General features: G+C 43.1%; 1 protein-coding gene across 1 annotated transcript; it reads right to left on the bottom strand.

The window, feature by feature from the left end:
- Positions 1–4428: 4428 nt before the first annotated feature.
- Positions 4429–22862, bottom strand: LOC103505764 (ADP-ribosylation factor-binding protein GGA1). Its single transcript, XM_026821009.1, is given in 9 exon segments — positions 4429–5082; positions 5787–5890; positions 6122–6292; positions 6758–6971; positions 8301–8520; positions 8522–8727; positions 9188–9421; positions 22124–22284; positions 22700–22862. Coding segments are annotated over 9 exon segments (1659 nt in total). The 5' UTR covers positions 22749–22862; the 3' UTR covers positions 4429–4782.
- Positions 22863–23448: the final 586 nt, after the last annotated feature.

A 23448-nucleotide genomic window follows, 5' to 3' on the forward strand; every position in this document is an offset into this window, starting at 1 on the left:
AACAAGGGAAATTTAGAGCTGGTATCACTTCTTTCTTAAAATTAAAAAAAAAAAAAAAATTGTTCCTCGGCACCGCTTTCGCATTACTTCAAGGCACATTCTTTTACATCCATGCCTATCCAAGAACGGAAAAGTTTGGTTAGAAAATTTCCGCCCTGACCGGGATTTGAACCCAGCACCTCCAGGTTGAGAGTCAGTGCTCTTGACCACTCGGCCACAGAGGTGGGCCTACCTAAGTTCCTATCTACCTCAGGGTTTATCCTCCTGACGCCCGAGGAAAATTTGCTTGTGTAGTAATAAACGCCCGACGTCCACACGTGTGGACACACTCTTTGTAGTCGTAGATCCATGCCTATCCAAGAACGGAAAAGTCTGGTTAGAAAATTTTCGCCCTGGCCGGGATTCGAACCCAGCACCTCCAGGTTGAGAGTCAGTGCTCTTGACCACTCAGCCACAGAGGTGGGCCGACCTAATAATAATAGTGCTTATTTATACTGCTCGCATAGGACTGTAAGGTCCCTTTACTCCAGCAGTAGGCTACTACTATTATTGTGGTCAGATTCTCAAATTATATTGAGGATAAAATTCCATACCTCGGCTGGGATTGAACCCACGCCCTCCTGTTTACCAGGCGAGCTATTGAGGATAAAATTCCATACCTCGGCTGGGATTGAACCCACGCCCTCCTGTTTACCAGGCGAGCGCCTTGACCAAACCACCGAGGCTTAGTCTGGCTGGGGGAATTTGAACAGAGAGTGTAGACCTGTTTAATCTGGCTAAGGGACTAACAGATAAAATTCCATACCTCGGCTGGGATTGAACCCACGCCCTCCTGTTTACCAGGCGAGCGCCTTGACCACTACACCACCAGGTAAGTACCTATCTACCTAAAATTCTTTCTCTCCTCTGTCAGGGAACCAATCAAATGTAACGACATCATCCGTCTCACTCATACAACGACCAATAAGAACCTTCACTCCCACCACTTCTCCTCTCCCCTGTCGGGGGCCCAGGAGGTGTCTGCGTATGGGAAGGAGGGGGAGGGAGATACTGGAGATCATTGGAAGGTGATGTGTGATACGGACTATTGGGAGCGAAAGGACGGTGTGCAGTTGTATCATGTGGATACCAAGTCGTAAGTATCTCAAGTAAATAGGTTTGTTTGGTTGTTTGTTTGATGTGTGATTCGGACTATTGGGAGCGAAAGGACGGTGTGCAGTTGTATCATGTGGATACCAAGTCGTAAGTTAGAGGTTTTTTTTTTTTTTTTTAGTTGTTTGTTTGATGTGTGATTCGGACTATTGGGAGCGAAAGGACGGTGTGCAGTTGTATCATGTGGATACCAAGTCGTAAGTATCTCAAGTAAATAGGTTTGTTTGGTTGTTTGTTTGATGTGTGATTCGGACTATTGGGAGCGAAAGGACGGTGTGCAGTTGTATCATGTGGATACCAAGTCGTAAGTATCTCAAGTAAATAGGTTTGTTTGGTTGTTTGTTTGATGTGTGATTCGGACTATTGGGAGCGAAAGGACGGTGTGCAGTTGTATCATGTGGATACCAAGTCGTAAGTATCTCAAGTAAATAGGTTTGTTTGGTTGTTTGTTTGATGTGTGATTCGGACTATTGGGAGCGAAAGGACGGTGTGCAGTTGTATCATGTGGATACCAAGTCGTAAGTATCTCAAGTAAATAGGTTTGTTTGGTTGTTTGTTTGATGTGTGATTCGGACTATTGGGAGCGAAAGGACGGTGTGCAGTTGTATCATGTGGATACCAAGTCGTAAGTATCTCAAGTAAATAGGTTTGTTTGGTTGTTTGTTTGATGTGTGATTCGGACCACACCACCTAGTCCGAAACCTCTTTGTTGGGCACTCAACGTGCGAAGGAAAATAGATTTGAAATCTTTTGGCACCTTTTTCCAACTATGTTTTTAACACTCATTTGTTTAAATTCCCCAAACATAAAACATAATGTAGGTAATAGAAAGTAAAAAGTAGAATCTACTCTTACCTGTTCAGACGGGATAGGTTCCACTCCGCCAAAGTTGCTCATCTGACTCATATTCCGATGCAGCACGGGTCTCTCACTCGTGTAACCTCGGTACTGATCGTGCAGTTCCGACATGGTTTCCATTTCCCCCTCGGCTCCGATCGTGAGGTTCGTGTGTTGTCGGATAAGATGCGCGCGTTCCCCTTGCTGATTCGGATCCCGGTACTGACCTTCACTCAAAATTAATAATAAAGGAAGGACGGACTAAAAATCAAATCATGAGTATTGTAGGGTTTGACGCAAAAATGAATTATACTGATTGATTCTGACGTGACTTTGTGAAGATTCATCTTGAAAAGAAGAACACTGTGAAGAGTCAAAGTTACTTGCGTTCTTCTTTTGTAAAATCATGTCCTATAAGTCCTTTTTACATAAAAGCCCTCAATTATTTGTGGTAAAGCAGGTCATTTCCTTTGCAATCCATATTTTTCACTCATCTTTTTACAATGGTAATACCGCCACTGGTCGCTACTCGATTAAAGTATTAAAGTAGCTCCTCAATTGTCCTCACGAAGCTGAGTGCACCCCAAACTGCAAGCACAGAACCGAAAAAACTTCGACCTTGCTGGACATTGAACCCGGGACCTCCGGATTGCAAGCCTGGTGTGATACCCACTCGGCCACGGTACGCACCTTTGCTTTCACTAGTATATTCTTCATCCGAATCCTCTTCTGTGCCGTCCAGAGCTTTGCGAGCTTTCTGTAACTTGGACCGAATCCAGGAGGCCATGTTGAGAGAGACAAGATCTGGGGAGAAAAATTGATGAGTATTTTTTGCTGGTTTATTATTATTGAACCTCTCCAATCTGCATTTAAGGCCTGTATCACAAATCAACATTTGAAAAAAAATATGCACTTCGTAAATTTTTAATTCTTCTTCCCTTATGCAAATTTTCAAATGGTTAATCAAAAGAAACCGCTTCCATTTACACTAAACCCGGTAATTTCGTCTTTCGAGGCCGGCTCTGTTTTAGTGTTTTCAAGCCTTTAACCCCGATTCCAACCATCCGTTCAGGTCACAGTATAGTCAAATCTTACTTTTGATACAATGTATAGTTGTATACTCACTCTCATCTAATCACATGTAAAATATTAGACCGTTCATTGAACGTACTGTGACTGGAGTGTGATCTGAACGGATAATAGGAATCGAGTTTCACATAATCTGTCCAACTCGGTCTCAAGCTATTTTCTGTAAATATTGAAATGAAGTTGTATTTGTACAAAATTAACATAGGTAGGTACATATTAAAAAAAAAGTACATATTAAATGTAGAATACATTTTCCAGCCCCTCCCCACAAGGGTGTGAGACTAAAAAGTAGCTTCTACTTTTACCTGTTCAGACGGGATAGGTTCCACTCCGCCAAAGTTGCTCATCTGACTCATATTCCGATGCAGCACGGGTCTCTCACTCGTGTAACCTCGGTACTGATCGTGCAGTTCCGACATGGTTTCCATTTCCCCCTCGGCTCCGATCGTGAGGTTCGTGTGTTGTCGGATAAGATGCGCGCGTTCCCCTTGCTGATTCGGATCCCGGTACTGACCTTTACTCAAAATTAAAAATCAAATCATGAGTATTGTAGGGTTTGACGCAAAAATGAATTGAACTGATAGATTCTGACGTGACTTTGTGAAGATTCATCTTGAAAAGAAGAACACTGTGAAGAGTCAAAGTTACTTGCGTTCTTCTTGTAAAATCATGTCCTATAAGTCCTTTTTGCATAAAAGCCCTCAATTATTTGTGGTAAAGCAGGTCATTTCCTTTGCAATACACATTTTTCACTCATCTTTTTACAATGGTAATACCGGCACTGGTCGCTACTCGATTAAAGTAGCTACTCAATTGTCCTCACGAAGCTGAGTGCACCCCAAACTGCAAGCACAGAACTGAAAAAACTTGGACATTGCTGGACATTGAACCCGGGACCTCCGGATTGCAAGCCTAGTGTGATACCCACTCGGCCACGGTACGCACCTTTGCTTTCACTGGTATATTCTTCATCCGAATCCTCTTCTGTGCCATCCAGAGCTTTGCGAGCTTTCTGTAACTTGGACCGAATCCAGGAGGCCATGTTGAGAGAGACAAGATCTGGGGAGAAAAATTGATGAGGACTTGCTAAAAAAAAAACAGGGTTCCTATCAAGGAGCAATCCCAATCAAGGATCATAGGCCCAATCAAGGATCAATAGGCCCAATCAAGGATCAATAGGCTCAATCAAGGATCAATAGGCCCAATCAAGGATCAATAGGCCCAATCAAGGATCAACCATAGGCCCAATCAAGGATCAATCCCAAAATTTAAAGAACACAAAATGTCCTTTAGGTGTTTCAAATATTAGAATAGCCAGTCCAGTTAGCGCGTCAGTGACCATCAGGGCAATCGCGTGCCACTAGCTTTTCCCTGACGTCTTCTTCCTCGCCTTTTCCCGTGTACAGACGGAGTTGACGTTTTTCGTCAGCCTCTCAATCAGCCCTGGGGTGATCGCTTTAAGCTGACATTTGGTTTAGGCTAGAAAATTTTACGAGTGGATGCCTTTCGGACTCAAGCTTTGCTGTTTCCTGACAGGTACACCTGATCAGATCTGCCAGTCAGGTCTACCTGATAGTGAGTGGCTGGCCTTAGCAAGGGAAATTTCAGGCTGGTATCCTCCCAGTTTACAGTCCCACAGCCAGACTAGTTATCTAGTTATACACTGACGTAAAAACCATAATAAATATAAAGAACATGTTAAACCTAATTCTCACTCAAAGGCAGTTCAGGGATTTCTCCCATATCAGACACACTCTCTCCGTCAACCTCGTAACTAATGACAAACTTCAAACTGATAGCATGTCTTCCCTGGGGACACACTACAGACCTATCTCCCTGGGGACATACTACGGACCTGTCTGGCGGACAAGCTGAGGCATCAGTCTGGGTTGAGTTCGTGGGACATGCTACGAGCATGATCTGTGTGATAGCAGGTGAGGGGAGGAAAGGGTTAAAGGCAGGTAGGGAAGTACTGGAGGCCGGTTGAAGCTTGAGTTTGTAACCCTGAAACATAACACACAGAATACAGCATAGTAGAGAGAACACTTTAATCATGATTCCCACTTTAGTTCAGGACAGAGTAGGTACAATAGACTGTTCGTAAAGTCCCAGAACGGCTAACTATCTTTTGAACGGCTTAAGATAAGCTGAAATTTGGTGTAGAGTTTTTTTCTTTTACTATTATCATTTTGCATAAAGGGAACTGTAACTGCTATGGTCTTATCGTCCCGAAATCGAAGAGAGGAGGAAGACAGGATAGGAGAAAGCCAGCCGTTCCGAGAACGAATCTTATCCGTTCAGGATAAAATCCGCACCGGGCCGGGATCGAACCCGCGGCCTAGCGCTTACAAGGCAGACGCACTACGGGGTTGTGTTTTATTATCTTTTGAAATCCTATTTATTTTTTGAAGTAGTCGCCAAATTTCGATAACCAATGCCGAAGTTATGGTTTTTTCAGTAATTAATTCTGCAATCATATCATTTGTTATTTCTTCAAAGCGGAATTAAAATAATAATAGTGCTTATTTATACTGCTCGCATAGGACTGAAAAGTCCCTTTACTCCAACAGTAGGCTACTACTATTATTGTGGTCACATTCTCAAATTATATTGAGGATGAAATTCCATACCTCAGCTGGGATTGAACCCACGCCCTCCTGTTTACCAGGCGAGCGCCTTGACCACTACACCACCGAATGGATCATTACCTTGTGTACACTTGACTGGCATGGCCACCTGTCCTCCCCGTACTTCCCCTCAAATTTCACTATTGTATACATCTCACCTCCATCACTAAGATCATCATACTTTACTCCAGTGTTTCTTAATTGGTGTTCCGCGGAACCTAGGGGTTCCGCGAGGTGACGGCAAGGGGTTCCGCGAGATATTTTGGAAAAATCATACACTAGATAAAATGCAGTTTCAAAACGACCATCTTAGACTAGGTAATTGCTTTGGATTAACATTTGATTTTGGATACATTTTTTCTCTTCTTTTTTTAGTTGATGCTTAAAGTCCCCCTTGATATTTCAAATGTACTCACCCAAATCGTTAAGATGACTAGGCGTAGGGGGAACATGGTGTTGTGGGGAAGGTCTCCCACTGCTCATGTCCAGGAGGGGGACATTATTCTGTACCCGAGTCATATTGGTTAGGATGGAGTTATACTTGGCGAGGGCTTCATTCAGAGATTCATTGCTTGAAATTACCAGCTCTGAAAAATAAGAGACATAAGATTACATAGGGGGTTAGAAGGAAGAGAATGTTTCAGGTTCAGGCATTCATCCCGCTCCTGAGTTGGAATATTTTTACCAAATTTACATGAGTTGAAAATCTTATCTTAAACCTGCCTCGGTAGTGTAGTGACCAAAACGGCCATCTAGTAATCAGGAAGATGTGGGTTTCATCTCAGCCGAGGTAAGGAATTTTATCTTTAACATTGTTTAAGAACTCCAATTTTTTTTTTCCTTCATAGATCTGTATTGTAATAGTTTCCCCAGAATAAACCAGCGAAAATTCCATTTTTCTATATTGGACATCGAACCCGGGACCTTCTGCATGGAAAGCAAGACCTTTTTTAGACAGCTGGGGTAGAGATTTTTCAGTCCTATTCGGGCAGGATGAGCAAGGTAGTATTTACGTATTTTTTATACATGGTATGTATAAGTGGTATACTTACGGAATAGATCATCATCACCAGAGGGTAACTGTTGTACTAGGGTGACCAAGTTGGATCGGAATCCCTCACACGTCGTATGTAACTCCTTGATAAGGTCCCAATCACCCGGGTCTCCGGAATAGTTATCCAACATTTCCGTCAGGAGCGCCACGTTATTATTCACAGACTCCATCTCCATCATTATCTTACACCTCTGCTCCATCTTCTTCTCTTCCTGAGGAGAAGAAACGAGACAAAGTATTATTTCTATTCCTCGGTGGTGTAGTGGTCAAGGCGCTCGCCTGGTAAACAGGAGGGCGTGGGTTCAATCCCAGCCGAGGTATGGAATACCTACCTCGGTGGTGTAGTGGTCAAGGCGCTACCTACCTCGGTGGTGTAGTGGTCAAGGCGCTACCTACCTCGGTGGTGTAGTGGTCAAGGCGCTACCTACCTCGGTGGTGTAGTGGTCAAGGCGCTACCTACCTCGGTGGTGTAGTGGTCAAGGCGCTACCTACCTCGGTGGTGTAGTGGTCAAGGCGCTACCTACCTCGGTGGTGTAGTGGTCAAGGCGCTACCTACCTCGGTGGTGTAGTGGTCAAGGCGCTACCTACCTCGGTGGTGTAGTGGTCAAGGCGCTACCTACCTCGGTGGTGTAGTGGTCAAGGCGCTACCTACCTCGGTGGTGTAGTGGTCAAGGCGCTCGCCTGGTAAACAGGAGGGCGTGGGTTCAATCCCAGCCGAGGTATGGAATACCTACCTCGGTGGTGTAGTGGTCAAGGCGCTCGCCTGGTAAACAGGAGGGCGTGGGTTCAATCCCAGCCGAGGTATGGAATACCTACCTCGGTGGTGTAGTGGTCAAGGCGCTACCTACCTCGGTGGTGTAGTGGTCAAGGCGCTACCTACCTCGGTGGTGTAGTGGTCAAGGCGCTACCTACCTCGGTGGTGTAGTGGTCAAGGCGGGACTGTCCAGTTTGGATAGGGTAGTGAGCAAAAATACGGCCAAGTTAGGGTTAGGACGTGTCAGAGGGAAATGTATCAGAATGGTGAGAGCATGACTAGTGTCCATTGCTTTAATAGATTCTACCCCACTAGGCTGTATATCTTGTAGGTTAATGTGAATGTCGCTTAGTTTATCACAGGAAAGGTCAGAGGGTTGGATGGATGGATTGGTGATCAGGTTGTTCGTAGGTTTCTTTTGTTCTGGTTCTGAAAAGAGAGCCAATGAAAAAGGTATTGTTTTGTACAAAGCTTATGGTACCTGAGATCAATCAATGTGATTTCTCAATATTTAGCCTTAAGATACCATGTTTTAGTATTTCCCTCTTCAGATGGGCGATTAGAGACACAATACTTCGTATTTAGGTGCTGGGTCAACATGAGAACACCTTAAAGTATCCCATTGAAATATTTACAATCGAAATACTCGTAGGAGTAGGTAGGTAGGTACCTATTAAAAAAAAGTGCAAATTTTTTGTCGACTCTGGGAATCGAACCTGGGAACCATTCAGCCTTGAAAAAATAGCTATTGGAAATCACTGAAATCACACCTCAAGAGAACATCTACCTCAGTAACCATAGTCCGTATCAGTTTATTTGCCGCTTGGAGATCCTCAGGTTTTTTACTCTGCAATAACTTGGCTAGGAGTTTGGATTGGTTCTCATCTTCGAGAATAGAACATGAAGTTGTACGAGTCGAGGAGATTTTGCACGAAGACGATGTAGAGGCAGGGTGACTGGATCCGGGGGGTAATGTGCCACTAGGGGGTAAGGTGGCACCTGAACATTGGGGTCAACTTGGCTAGGAGTTTGGATTGGTTCTCATCTTCGAGAATAGAACACGATGTTGTACGAGTCGAGGCGAGTTTGCACGAAGACGATGTAGAGGCAGGGTGACTGGATCCGGGGGGTAATGTGCCACTAGGGGGTAAGGTGGCACCTGAACATTGGGGTGGAGTGGGGGTAACACGTCGCCCCGAGACAATAGGGTCTGACTGAAATGGATGAAATGGGGGAATAAAGTAAATACTGAGAGTGAAGTAGATTCATAAAATTAGGTATGAGTAATATTACAAGAATGGTCTGATTCTGAGTGCTTTCCTGGTATTAAGTATGTTTGGAAGAGGTGACTAAAACAATTTTATAAAATGGGGCTGTCACCCATCAAAATATTACCCACAAACCGGTGTTTTTCCTTCTTTCACGATTGTACCTTGGAACTGCTTTCACATTACTTCAAGGCACATTCTCTTAGACCCATGCCTATCCAAGAACAGAAAAGTTTATTCAAAAATTTTTTACCCTGGCCAGGATTCGAAACACAGCACCTCCAGGATTAGAGTCTGTGCTCTTGACCACTCAGCCATGGCAGTGGTCAGTTTTAATACACTTTCTTATGGATTTTTTTCCACCACTTGGCATGCAATGCATGCATCCAAACCCTCAATATCTCACCTGAACAACTTGTTGCTTCTTCAACATTTCATAGGCCTCTCGTATTTTACTCTCCCTCGGATATTCCAGAGTCCACAGATACAGGAGTTCAATAATTTCAGTCCGCACCGCATCAGGGGTGAGGTTGCCCAGATATTTGGGTGAGATCAACTTGATGAGTTCATTGAGAAAACGGAACTTCCCTACCTCAGCATGAAATTGTGGCCCACAGTGTTGCATGCAGGCTTCTAGGACCTGAGGAAATGATTGGAGAAAAGGATTAGTGTTTTATAGCCTCAAAGCCATTCAATTTTTGTCACCATAAGGAAGAGCTCTTTATTTCACAAAAAACTCATTTTCATTTCTATCTAAAATTGAGTCAAAGTCTCCGGAGGAAAAGGATTATTCTTGGCATTTTTTTTTTTTTTTTTTTTTTTTTTTAAGGACATACGGGCTGTAGGGGATTGGTGTTTGGAATTGACACTCAAAACGCTAGTTGTGAAAGAAGGTTGCTGGGAATTAACGCTGGGGGCGCCACTAGTCGTGAAAGTTTGGTTCTGAGAATTGACGCTTGGGGCGTTCGTTGTCTTCAATAAAGAGTTTTGGTTCTGAGAATTGACGTTTGGGGCGTTAGTTGTCTTCAATAAAGAATTTTGGTTCTGAGAATTGACACCAGCAGCGCTAGGCGCGGGGAAGGAAACACCTTTTGCTGTCGAGTTCATTGCACCCACATTTGAACTAGTCAAATCTAGCCCCATCAGAGAACCCAAAGGAGGCTGGGCAGACAGCCCATTAGTTGAGGGTAAATGAGACGGCTTAGCCGACAAATCCCTCTCAAGGGAAAGGTCGTTGGACAGGAGATCTTTCTGAGACGAAAACCCAGCGTTCAAAGACCCACTGCCTTCACTGGATGGGTACGTCCCTAGAGTGTTCAAGGAGGCAAAGCCGTTGGTTGGAGGACCGACTGTATCTATAAGGGAGTTCAGAGGTGTTGAAGGTTTAGGCGTTGAGGGATGCATTGCATTTGGAGCTATTTGAGATGTATTACACAGAGTTGGAGTCATTTGAGATGTATTACACAGAGTTGGAGTCATTTGAGATGTATTACACAGAGCTGGAGTCATTTGAGATGTATTACACAGAGTTGGAGTCATTTGAGACGTATTACACAGAGTTGGAGTCATTTGAGATGTATTACACAGAGTTGGAGTCATTTGAGATGTATTACACAGAGTTGGGGTCATTTGAGATGCGCCGAAAGTCGATGTATCTATTAGAGGTGTCACAGAGGTTGTTGAAGGTTGAGAAGCGCCGATAAGGGAAGTATCCACAGTTGTTGAAGATGGAGAAGGATTTATAAGAGACGTTGACAAAGTTGTTGAAGGTTGAGAAGGATTTATAAGAGACATCTCCAAAGTTGTTGAAGGTTCAGAAGACCCCATCACAGACGTTGTTGGAGGGTTGGTCGTTGCGGTACGGGGGTTAGTCGCATCCGCAAACGCATGCTGACTGAGAGAGGAGAATGCGGTGTCCGTGGTAACCTTTGCGGCGGACGGAGGGAACGAACCCTGGCTGGATAGAGAGGTTTGATTGGACAGCGCTGGGTTTAGACTTGACTGTAGAGAGGTTTGATTGGTGTTCGCTAGCGAATTGGGCAAGATCGAATTCTGATTGGATAGAAGGGCGGCGCTTTGATTCGTGCTAGAATTCTGATTCGTTGTTAGAAGGGCGGCGCTTGTACCAGATGCTAGAACCTGATTGGTCGATAGAAGAGAGTTTTGATTCGCCCCAGACGCTGCAATCTGATTCGCTGACAATATCGAATTCTGATTGACCACTGAACTGGTGGGCGTGGTAAAAGACAACAGACCAGGGCTTGATGTTAGGAGATCATTGAGTAGGTCCAAGTTGTTCGATTGGCTAGGGGCGATACTGGGGGCGGGGTCAGAGGGTTGATTGTTAGGGAGGACCGACCCTGAGGATTCATGGGGGGTTGATTCTTGTGCGATTAGATCGACTGTGAAGAAAGCAAATGTATAAATAAAATTGATAGATCATTTGCAGTTTGCAATTGAAATAGGTGTTAGCTCTCATGGCGTAGTGGTCACTGCGCACGCCTCTCGATCAGCCTTAGCTAGCTGATTGCTTTGGATTAACATTTGATTTTGGATACATTTTTTCTCTTCTTTTTTTAGTTGATGCTTAAAGTCCCCCTTGATATTTCAAATGTACTCACCCAAATCGTTAAGATGACTAGGCGTAGGGGGAACATGGTGTTGTGGGGAAGGTCTCCCACTGCTCATGTCCAGGAGGGGGACATTATTCTGTACCCGAGTCATATTGGTTAGGATGGAGTTATACTTGGCGAGGGCTTCATTCAGAGATTCATTGCTTGAAATTACCAGCTCTGAAAAATAAGAGACATAAGATTACATAGGGGGTTAGAAGGAAGAGAATGTTTCAGGTTCAGGCATTCATCCCGCTCCTGAGTTGGAATATTTTTACCAAATTTACATGAGTTGAAAATCTTATCTTAAACCTGCCTCGGTAGTGTAGTGACCAAAACGGCCATCTAGTAATCAGGAAGATGTGGGTTTCATCTCAGCCGAGGTAAGGAATTTTATCTTTAACATTGTTTAAGAACTCCAATTTTTTTTTTCCTTCATAGATCTGTATTGTAATAGTTTCCCCAGAATAAACCAGCGAAAATTCCATTTTTCTATATTGGACATCGAACCCGGGACCTTCTGCATGGAAAGCAAGACCTTTTTTAGACAGCTGGGGTAGAGATTTTTCAGTCCTATTCGGGCAGGATGAGCAAGGTAGTATTTACGTATTTTTTATACATGGTATGTATAAGTGGTATACTTACGGAATAGATCATCATCACCAGAGGGTAACTGTTGTACTAGGGTGACCAAGTTGGATCGGAATCCCTCACACGTCGTATGTAACTCCTTGATAAGGTCCCAATCACCCGGGTCTCCTGAACATGGTTTGAGAATAAGTACCTACATGAACTCTGAAGTCCGATTTTTTTAGGTTCATAATGTAATAGAAACGCGTGTGATGTTCATACCCGATTTTCTCATTAAGTTCTCTGGTTCTCTGAACCACTACTATACTTACGGAATAGATCATCATCACCAGAGGGTAACTGTTGTACTAGGGTGACCAAGTTAGATCGGAATCCCTCACACGTCGTATGTAACTCCTTGATAAGGTCCCAATCACCCGGGTCTCCGGAATAGTTATCCAACATTTCCGTCAGGAGCGCCACGTTATTATTCACAGACTCCATCTCCATCATTATCTTACACCTCTGCTCCATCTTCTTCTCTTCCTGAGGAGAAGAAACGAGACAAAGTATTATTTCTATTCCTCGGTGGTGTAGTGGTCAAGGCGCTCGCCTGGTAAACAGGAGGGCGTGGGTTCAATCCCAGCCGAGGTATGGAATACCTACCTCGGTGGTGTAGTGGTCAAGGCGCTCGCCTGGTAAACAGGAGGGCGTGGGTTCAATCCCAGCCGAGGTATGGAATACCTACCTCGGTGGTGTAGTGGTCCTTTCTTTCGAGGAGGACTGACAGAGGGAGCTTTCACTACTGAGGTCTTATCGTTCGGAAATCAAAAGGAGGACAGGTTAGGAGAAAGTCCACCAACACTTACAAAACGAGAACAAACCTTATTTGTTAAGGATGAAGTTCGCCCCGGGCGGAAATCGAACCCGCGACCTAGGCGTTACAAAGCGGGGGCACACAACCCTCCAAGTTAACTAGACTGGGGAATATTTTGAATGTACTGTGACTGGAGTATTTTCTTTCTTTTGAAGAGGACTGACAGAGGGAGCTTTCACTACTGAGGTCTTATCGTTCGGAAATCGAAAGGAGGACAGCTTAGGAGAAAGTCCACCAACACTTACAAAACGAGAACAAACCTTATTTGTTAAGGATGAAGTTCGCCCCGGGCGGAAATCGAACCCGCGACCTAGGCGTTACAAAGCGGGGGCACACAACCCTCCAAGTTAACTAGACTGGGGAATATTTTGAATGTACTGTGACTGGAGTATTTCCCTCTTTAGATGGGCGATTAGAGACACAATACTTCCTTTTTAGGTGCTGGGTCAACATGAGAACACCACAATGTATCCCATTGAAATATTTACAATCGAAATACTCGTAGGAGTAGGTACCTATTAAAAAAAGTGCAAATTTTTTGTCGACTCTGGGAATAGAACCTGGGACCTTCTGCATGGCAAGCAAGCGCGTTACCAGTGGGCTAACCATTCAGCCTTGAAAAAATAGCTATTGGAAATCACTGAAATCACACCTCAAGAGAACATCTACCTCAGTAACCATAGTCCGTATCTGGGAATCGAACCCGCGGCCTAGCGCTTACAAGGCAGACGCACTACCAACTAAGCTAACTAGGCTGGAGTATTTTCTTTTACTCCAAATTATAGGCATTCGGACATTCGGAGCCTCCGGGCGGGAATTGAACCCGCGGCCTAGCGCTTACAAGGCAGGCGAGCTACCCTCCAAGCTAACTAGGCTGGCTCCCTAACAGTTTAAAATTCTCACTTTCTTTTGACAATAGTTATTTTGGTGTTACAATTTTATTATGTATCGTTTATCCTTGGATTTGGGGTACAAATTAACTTTCCTCACGAGTGTAATAAATCGTAGAAGGTAAAAGGTACTTGGAGTCAAGGACGTTCCCTTTCATTTTCATTTGGAAAGTAGGATGGGGATGTAAGGAGAAGGTACAAAAGAAGAATAAGGAGGTTAAAATATACGTAGGTACCTATGCCTATCTACTTCAGTAGGTACTTCATATGAGTGATTGACACTTCCCCATTATTATTGCTCAAGAAAAAAAAGCAACATTTGGCCTCTCTGGACATCACAAAACTTCCTCGTTTTTGAAGATATTATTTTTCCCCTTTTTACTTTCCTTATCCTATAGGAAGGAAAGTAGGTAATTTAATCGGGTCAAATTTTCGATGGTCAGTTTTTAGTGCCAAAACACGTTTTGAGGTCTCTAGAGCCTAAATCCAAAGTTTCAGCCATTGGTCCGTGTGTGTGTGTGTGTGTGTGTGTGTGTGTGTGTGTGTGTGTGTGTGTGTGTGTGTGTGTGTGTGTGTGTGTGTGTGTGTGTGTGTGTGTGTGTGTGTGTGTGTGTGTGTGTGTGTGTGTGTGTGTGTGTGTGTGTGTGTGTGTGTGTGTGTGTGTGTGTGTGTGTGTGTGTGTGTGTGTGTGTGTGTGTGTGTGTGTGTGTGTGTGTGTGTGTGTGTGTGTGTGTGTGTGTGTGTGTGTGTGTGTGTGTGTGTGTGTGTGTGTGTGTGTGTGTGTGTGTGTGTGTACGGTAGGAGCTAAAGATTTGAAATTTGGCATGCAGCTGTCAAATGTGACAAGGATGCGGCACAATCGTTGACGGCATTTCGGCCGCTTTTTGGCGGTTTTCGATGTAATTCAATTATATCTTGGGAACGGTATGAGCTAGACACTTGAAATTTGGTATGTGATGTGACAAGGATGCAACACAAAACTTTTGGTTAGGATAGGGGATGCGACACGAAACTTTTGGTTAAGATCGGTACAACGATTGGCGGCATTTTACCGCTTTTTGGCGGTTTTCGGTGTAATTTAACAATACATATCTCGAAAAAAAAAAACTGATTTGGAATGCAAATATTTCAAGGGGGTAAATTTATTTTATTTATTTATTTATTTTTTAAGAGGTTTGACAGAGGGGACTGTAACTGCTATGGTCTTATCGTCCTGAAATCGAAGAGAGAAGGAAGACAGGATAGGACGAACGTTATCCCATCAGGATAAAATCCGCCCCGGGCGGGAATCGAACCCGCGGCCTAGCGCTTACAGGGCAGACGTACTACCAACTAAGCTAACTAGGCTGGCGGGTAGATTTAATTACTTGATTTTCGCTCGGACCACCGAGACCCCCAAACCTCCAGAACCGAAATCGATCGCTCGAACCTAACCAGTCAGTACCACCTCTAAGATTAAAATATAGAAGGCACAACAAGACAATCACACAAAGCTTCCTTGCGAGTTAAACCGTTATTAAAAAAAGTCGTTGCTAAAAAATGGCATTAAGCGAAATAGACAAAATATTTTGATAGTAAGCGGAGGAGGAGGAAGAGAATGAAAAAGGTTAGAGGACAAAAAACTTTACACAGGTACCTACCCGGTATAGGGAAGGAGGGAAGATAGAATAGGGAGGAGGGAAGATGTAGGGAATATTTAGCGTATGGAAGGTAAAGGAGGTACATTGTAGAGAAGAAGGGAGGGAGTTTTAAGCCTGGTACATACGTAGCCCACCTCTATGGCCCAGCACTGGCACTCAACCTCGAGGTGCGTGGTTCGAATCTCGCCGGGACTAGGTTAGGGTCAATGGTCCTTTCTCCGTTTTGGGCGCCTACTAAGCTTACTTAGGGACATTGTGTTTTGAAGTAGTATATTGTAATGTGCAGTTCTAACCAGGTACTTAGGGACATTGTGTTTTGAAGTAGTATATTGTAACCCGGTCAAACTTTCTTGACTTGGCGAGGCGGAGCGCTACTGCGGCCCTTAATGTGCAGTTCTAAGGAAGGGGAATATTTTCGGCCTGATAGGTGAGATAGGTGAATCGTTTTGTCGAAGCGAAATTATGTGAACTTTTTATATTGCAAGTACCTATAATGTACCTATCAAAACTGAGCGATTTATCCTTCAGTCTGGTATTGGTAAAGGTAGGACCATCGGCTTTAATAAACGCCCTTGGTCACTGCGACCTGGTTAGATCTTTTGTGACATGGTTTTAGGAAAGATCGTAAAGTGTGTAGCAGGCTTTAGAAAGCTTTAGCCTGTGAGTATAGGTAAAGTAGGTATCTATCTACAACTACATATGACATACCTATACGTATTTATGTAATAGAAATCGCTTCTATCTGTTCACGTTCACGACATTTGCATTATTCGACACAGAATTTCCACGTTCTTTTTGTATGTTCGAGTACCTACCTCCTGCGACATTTGTTTTCAGAATTTTTTCGACATTAAATTTGTCTCGTGGTTTTCAGTAGATACTTTTTTTACCTATTGCTTTTTTAAAACTATTTTTTTCAAAGTTTGTCCGAAGTCATCCCTTTCATTTTACCTACATATCCACCTTTTAATATCTAATACCTACATTCTGTACTTCTACCTACCGTAGAAAATTTAACGATGAACGGAATATCGCATCCAATTTTGCGTCTTTTACCCTCACTGGGAAGTCGAAATTGGAAGATCAGTGAGAAATATTTGAGTCCGGATAAAGATTCACGGTCCATTCGATGTTAACGATTTTGGCTAGAATCTTTTCGACATTAAATTTGTCTCGTGGTTTTCAGTAGATACTTTTTTTACCTATTGCTTTTTTAAAACTATTTTTTCAAAGTTTGTCTGAAGTCATCCCTTTCATTTTACCTACATATCCATCTTTTAATATCTAATACCTACATTCTGTACCTCTACCTAGCGTAATAGAAAATTTAACGATGAACGGAATATCGCATCCAATTTTGCGTCTTTTACCATCACTGGGAAGTCGAAATTGGAAGATCAGTGAGAAATATTTGAGTCCGGATAAAGATTCACGGTCCATTCGATGTTAACGATTTTGGCTCGGATTGTATTCCACATTGTACAGATTGGTAAGTAGGTACCTATTTCATGAAGGAACGAATGAAAAGTGAGTTCCAAGTTCCCATTTGACGATTTTTCCATTTGCAGAAGGGACAGGTATGAAGTTATGCCCATTAGTTTCGTCAAAACTATCCGATTTTGATGAAATCTGACTTTTTTTAGAGGTTTGACCGAGGGAACTGTAACTGCCAAGGTCTTATCGTCCCGAAAGTGGAGAAAGATCTCCGAGAATGACCCTTATCCGTTAAGGATAAAATCCGCTCTCGGGCGAAAATCGAACCCGCGACCCAGCGGCGTGCTACCCTCCAAGGCAGACGCGCTAACTGGACTGGCTATTCTAATATTTGAAACACCTAAAGGACATTTTGTGTTCTTTAAAGAAAATACAGTTCTTTACACATTTTTTGTAATTCGAATAAAATTTCATTTTAATACATAAAATCTAATGGAGTGCTGTAATAAATAGTCGTTACGAGTTAAACATTTGAAATCACAAATAGGTAGGTATCTAAGGGAAAAAAAGAAGAAGAAAAAAAAAAGTCAAAGTAGAATAACCAACCAACCAACCAACCAACCAACCAACCAACCAACCAACCAACCAACCAACCAACCAACCAACCAACCAACCAAGACCACCTTCTAGAATTCTAGATGAACAACCTAATCTGGCTAGCAGCGATAGCACGTTGAATACACCACTTTCCCATGAATCACTGAAGTTGAGCAACGTTGCGCGTGGTCAGTATAGGGATGGGTGACCATCAGGGTAATCGCGAGCCACTAGCTTTTCCCGGACTCACTCAGGCTGGGTGAAGTTATTGTGAGTAGGTGGGGTAGCATGTCGCCGAATGGAATGGGGGAGTATAACCCCTCGTCACTTAAGACCTTAACAGTTATACAGTGACGTCTTCTTCTTCGCCTTTTCCCGTGTTCAGACGGGGTCGACGTTTTTCGTCAGCCTCTCAATCAGCCCTAACTAGGGAGATTGCTTTAAGCTGACATTTGGTTTAGGCTGGAAAATTTTACGAGTGGATGCCTTTCGGACTCAACCTTCGCTATTTCCTGACAGGTACACCTGATCAGGTCTGCCAGTCAGGTCTACCTGATAGCGAGTGGCTGACCTCAGCAAGGGAAATTTCAGGCTGGTATGCTCCCAGTTTACAGTCCCACAGCCAGACTAGTTATCTAGTTATACACTGATGTAAAAACCATAATAAATATAAAGAACATGTTAGTTAATTCTCACTCAAAGGCAGTTCAGGGATTTCTCCCATATCAGACACACTCTCTCCGTCAACCTCGTAACTGATCACAAACTTCAAACTTATAGCATGTCTTCCCTGGGGACACACTACGGACTTGTCTGGCGGACAAGCTGACGCATCAGTCTGGGTTGAATTCGTGGGACATGCTACGGGCTGTGGACATGCTATGAGCATGATCTGTGTGATAGCAGGTGATGGGAGGAAAGGGTTGAAGGCAGGTAGGGAAGTACTGGAGGCCGGTTGAAGCTTGAGTTTGTAACCCTGAAACATGACACACAGAATAGTAGAGAGAACACTTTAATCATGATTCCCACTTTAGTTCAGGACAGAGTAGGTACAATAGACTGTTCGTAAAGTCCCAGAACGGCTAACTATCTTTTGAACGTCTTAAGATAAGCTGAAATTTGGTGTAGAGTTTTTTCTTTTACTATTATCATTTTGCATAAAGGAAACTGTAACTGCCAAGGTCTTATCGTCCCCAAAGCGAAGAGAGAAGGAAGACAGGATAGGAGAAAGCCAGCCGTTCCGAGAACGAAAATTATCCCATCAGGATAAAATCCGCCCCGGGCCGGAATCGAACCCGCGGCCTAGCGCTTACAAGGCAGACGCACTACGGGGTGGTGTTTTATTATCTTTTGAAATCCTATTTATTTTTTGAAGTAGTCGCCAAATTTCGATAACCAATGCCGAAGTTATGGCCTTTTCAGTAATTAATTCTGCAATCATGTCATTTGTCATTTCTTCAAAGCGGAATTAAAATAATAATAATAATAGTACTTATTCATACTGCTCGCATAGGACTGAAAAGTCCCTTTACTCCAACAGTAGGCTACTACTATTATTGTGGTCACATTCTCAAATTATATTGCGGTCAAGGATCAATCCCAAAATTTAAAGAACACAAAATGTCCTTTAGGTGTTTCAAATATTAGAATAGCCAGTCCAGTTAGCGCGTCTGCCTTGGAGGGTAGCACGCCGCAAGGTCGCGGGTTCGATTCGCGCCCGAGAGCGGATTTTATCCTTAACGAATAAGGGTCATTCTCGGAGAGCCGCTAGCTTTTACCTACCCTGTCTTCTTTCTCCACTTTCGGGACGATAAGACCTTGGCAGTTACAGTTCCCTCGGTCAAACCTCTAAAAAAAGTCAGATTTCATCAAAATCGGATAGTTCTGACGAAACTAACGGGCATAACTTCATACCTGTCCCTTCTGCCAATGGAAAAATCGTCAAATGAAAACTTGGAACTCACTTTTCATTGGTTCCTTCATGAAATACTTACCAATCTGTACAATGTGGAATACAATCCGAGCCAAAATCGTTAACATCGAATGGACCGTGAATCTTTATCCGGACTCAAATACGGATGAAATTCCATACCTCGGCTGGGATTGAACCCACGCCCTCCTGTTTACCAGGCGAGCGCCTTGACCACTACACCATAAAATTCCATACCTCGGCTGGGATTGAACCCACGCCCTCCTGTTTACCAGGCGAGCGCCTTGACCACTACACCACCATGGATCATTACCTGTTGTTCCACTTTCCTTTTTTACTTTATTGTCACTTTCTATTATCACCTATTAATTTACTTACATTTCCTTTTTTTTAGTTAAGCAAGGTCTTTTTAATGAATCAAATATACGAGACCTTGTTTAGACTGCTGGGGTAAAGGGACTTTTCAGTCCTATTCGGGCAGGATAAACAAGGTATATTCTATTCTACCTTGGGTACAACAGGCTGGAACAAATATTGACTCATTGGGCTGTCCAGTTTAGATAGAGTAGTGACCACAAATACGGCCACGTTAGGTTTGGGTCGTGTCCGAGTCAAATGTATCAGAATGGTGAGAGCATGACTAGTGTCCATTGCTTTAATAGATTCTACCCCGCTAGGCTGTATATCTTGTAGGTTAATGTGAATGTCGCTTAGTTTATCACAGGTAAGTTCAGAGAGTTGGATGGATGGATTGTTGATTAGGTTGTTCGTAGGTTTCTTTTGTTCTGGTTCTGAAAAGAGAGGCAAGGAAAAAGGTATTGTTTTGTACAAAGCTTATGGTACCTGAGATCAATCAATGTGATTTCTCAATATTTAGCCTTAAGATACCATGTTTTACTTGCAGTATATTACACGATGCGCATTTCAATCATTGGATCATCATCAGGTGGGCTAAATATTGAGAATATACTCTAAATATTGAGAATATACTGTAAGTAAAACATGGTATCTTAAGGCTAAATATTGAGAAATCACATTGAATGAAAAAGGATTTTTTTTTTTTTTTTTTTTTTTTTTGGAAGAAAAATGGCTTCCCTCCTCCCTATTCTATCTTCCCTCCTTCCCTATACCGGGTAGGTACCTGTGTAAAGTTTTTTGTCCTCTAACCTTTTTCATTCTCTTCCTCCTCCTCCGCTTACTATCAAAATATTTTGTCTATTTCGCTTAATGCCATTTTTTAGCAACGACTTTTTTTAATAACGGTTTAACTCGCAAGGAAGCTTTGTGTGATTGTCTTGTTGTGCCTTCTATATTTTAATCTTAGAGGTGGTACTGACTGGTTAGGTTCGAGCGATCGATTTCGGTTCTGGAGGTTTGGGGGTCTCGGTGGTCCGAGCGAAAATCAAGTAATTAAATCTACCCGCCAGCCTAGTTAGCTTAGTTGGTAGTACGTCTGCCCTGTAAGCGCTAGGCCGCGGGTTCGATTCCCGCCCGGGGCGGATTTTATCCTGATGGGATAACGTTCGTCCTATCCTGTCTTCCTTCTCTCTTCGATTTCAGGACGATAAGACCATAGCAGTTACAGTCCCCTCTGTCAAACCTCTTAAAAAATAAATAAATAAATAAAATAAATTTACCCCCTTGAAATATTTGCATTCCAAATCAGTTTTTTTTTTTCGAGATATGTATTGTTAAATTACACCGAAAACCGCCAAAAAGCGGTAAAATGCCGCCAATCGTTGTACCGATCTTAACCAAAAGTTTCGTGTCGCATCCTTGTCACATTTGACAGCTACATACCTACCAAATTTCAAGTCTCTAGCTCTTACCGTTCTCGTACCTATGTTTTTCTTCTTCTTCTTCTTCTCTAAGAGGTTTGACAGAGGAAACTGTAACAAGGGAGACCTTATAGTTCCGAAATCGAAGAGAGAAGGAGAACAGGATAGGAGAAAGCCAGCTGTGCCGAAAACGAACCTTATCTCTTTAGGATAAAGTTCGCCCCGGGGCGGGAATCGAACCCGCGACCGAGCACTTACAAGGTAGTGTGCTGTTTGTCCTAACGAGGCTGAGTGCACCCCGAACTCCAAGCACAGAGCCGAAAAAAACCTCGGCCCCGCCGGGAATCGAACCCGGACCTCCTGCGTGCAAGCCTAGTGTGATACCCACTCGGCCACGGATGTTGCTTAGATAAAGCAATAATAATAATAAACAATAAAATAAAATCTAAAATTTTCAAAGGGAGACAAAATCTTACCATGTTCTTTTCTCTCAGTCTCTCCCCTCTCCCGTCCCTCTGTTGCTTCCTCTACAAAGTGATCCAAGAGGAGCTGTTCATCCTCCTCCCCATCCGTCCGAAGCAATGTGCTATCCCCCGCACCCCCATTATTCCCCACAGCGCTACCACTAGGGGGAATCATATCGCACTTTGCTTCCTCTCCTAATCCGAGACGATTTAAACTCTGTCCCACCATTTCGTCCAAGTCTTGTAGGGCTTTTAGTTTGTTCAACGCTGTAGGGGATTGGTGTTTGGAATTGACACTCAAAGCGCTAGTTGTGAAGGAAGGTTGCTGGGAATTAACGCTTGGGGCGCCACTAGTCGTGAAAGTTTGGTTCTGAGAATTGACGCTTGGGGCGTTAGTTGTCTTCAATAAAGAATTTTGGTTCTGAGAATTGACACCAGCAGCGCTAGGCGCGGGGAAGGAAACACCTTTTGCAGTTCAATGAAATCCAATACTTCTTATTCAGGATGCTGGTTGACATATTACACTGAAATTTCTTAGTGTTTTCATTACCTGTAATGCTTGCAATGCCTCCCACTCTTGCATAGACTGCATCTTGGACACAATTAGTTTAGCGGCTATCGGCACACATTCTGGCTCTTTATTGACGAGACCACAGAATGCATCAATGGCAGCATTATCCCTCCCGACATTTTTTGGACTCGTACCTCTTTCTGTGGAACAACAAAAATGATCAGGATGTATGTGAATTAGTCATTAAAGAAAAACTCTGCATTTTCTCAAGCCCAGTTAGCTTGGAGGGCAGCACAAAGGCCTTGTAAGCTCTAGGTCGCAAGTTCAATTCCTGTCTCCAGGACAACCTTAATCCTAAACAGATGGGTTTCTTCTTGAATTGGCTGGCTTTTGCCTGTTCTGTCTTCCATCTCTCTTTAATTTTGAGCTAGTAAAACCTCGATTATTACAGCTCGCGCAATTAAAGCTGAAATAAACCTACCTTTGATAAAGTTACTCTGGGTCACTTTAGTTCTAGAGAACTTACAATGAGCTCTTTCATAGCTTTGACACACCTCTAGGGCTGTTTATCAAAGGCTGTTCAATGAAGGGATGACACAAACTGCAATAACTTACGTAGCAGAGCTTCCAAACTAGTGGTGATGATATCCAGCTGCTTGTCCATGTCTGTACAGCCCTCTCACATAACAATCACACGGGTTTGCCCTAATTATCAGTGGCTGGTTATCCAAATACATGAACACCGACAGCCAAGTGAATTAGTGAACCAAATTTCGCACTTCTTATCAAAATTTGCCAAGATCGATAAAAAAATGTAAACAAATAATCAGCTGATTGTACAACGGGTTAATATCCAGCTGCTTGTCCATGTCTGTACAGCCCTCTCACATAACAATCACACAGGTTTGCCCTAATTATCACTGACAGTAAAGTTAGCCAAATACATGAACACCGACAGCCAAGTGAACCAAATTTCGCACTTCTTATCAAAATTTGCCAAGATCGATAAAAAAATGTAAACAAATAATCAGCTGATTGTACAACGGGTTGCATAACCGAAATGAAGCTATAAAATGGGGAAGTAAAAAAGACGCGTTTACATGTTGCGTTGATGGCCCAAGTTTCGGCTTCATTTTTTACAGCCTTTTTTTCGTAATCCACTGCGGTTGACCTCCTTGAAAGTAAACAAAAGTTGACCGCGAATTTTTGAAATTATCATGACAGAAAAAAACCCAATGTGGCGAATTTTAGGTTGTTTTTCTGTAAGGTCCATGCTAAATCCTCATATTTCTCCATGTTCTACTTTCTTTTTGATATAGGGATTGTTATTTAAACAGAGGTGTTGATTTTTCCCTAGTCATGTC

Source organism: Diaphorina citri, unplaced genomic scaffold (assembly GCF_000475195.1).
Source record: "Diaphorina citri unplaced genomic scaffold, Diaci psyllid genome assembly version 1.1 scaffold193, whole genome shotgun sequence".
NCBI lineage: Eukaryota > Metazoa > Arthropoda > Insecta > Hemiptera > Psyllidae > Diaphorina > Diaphorina citri.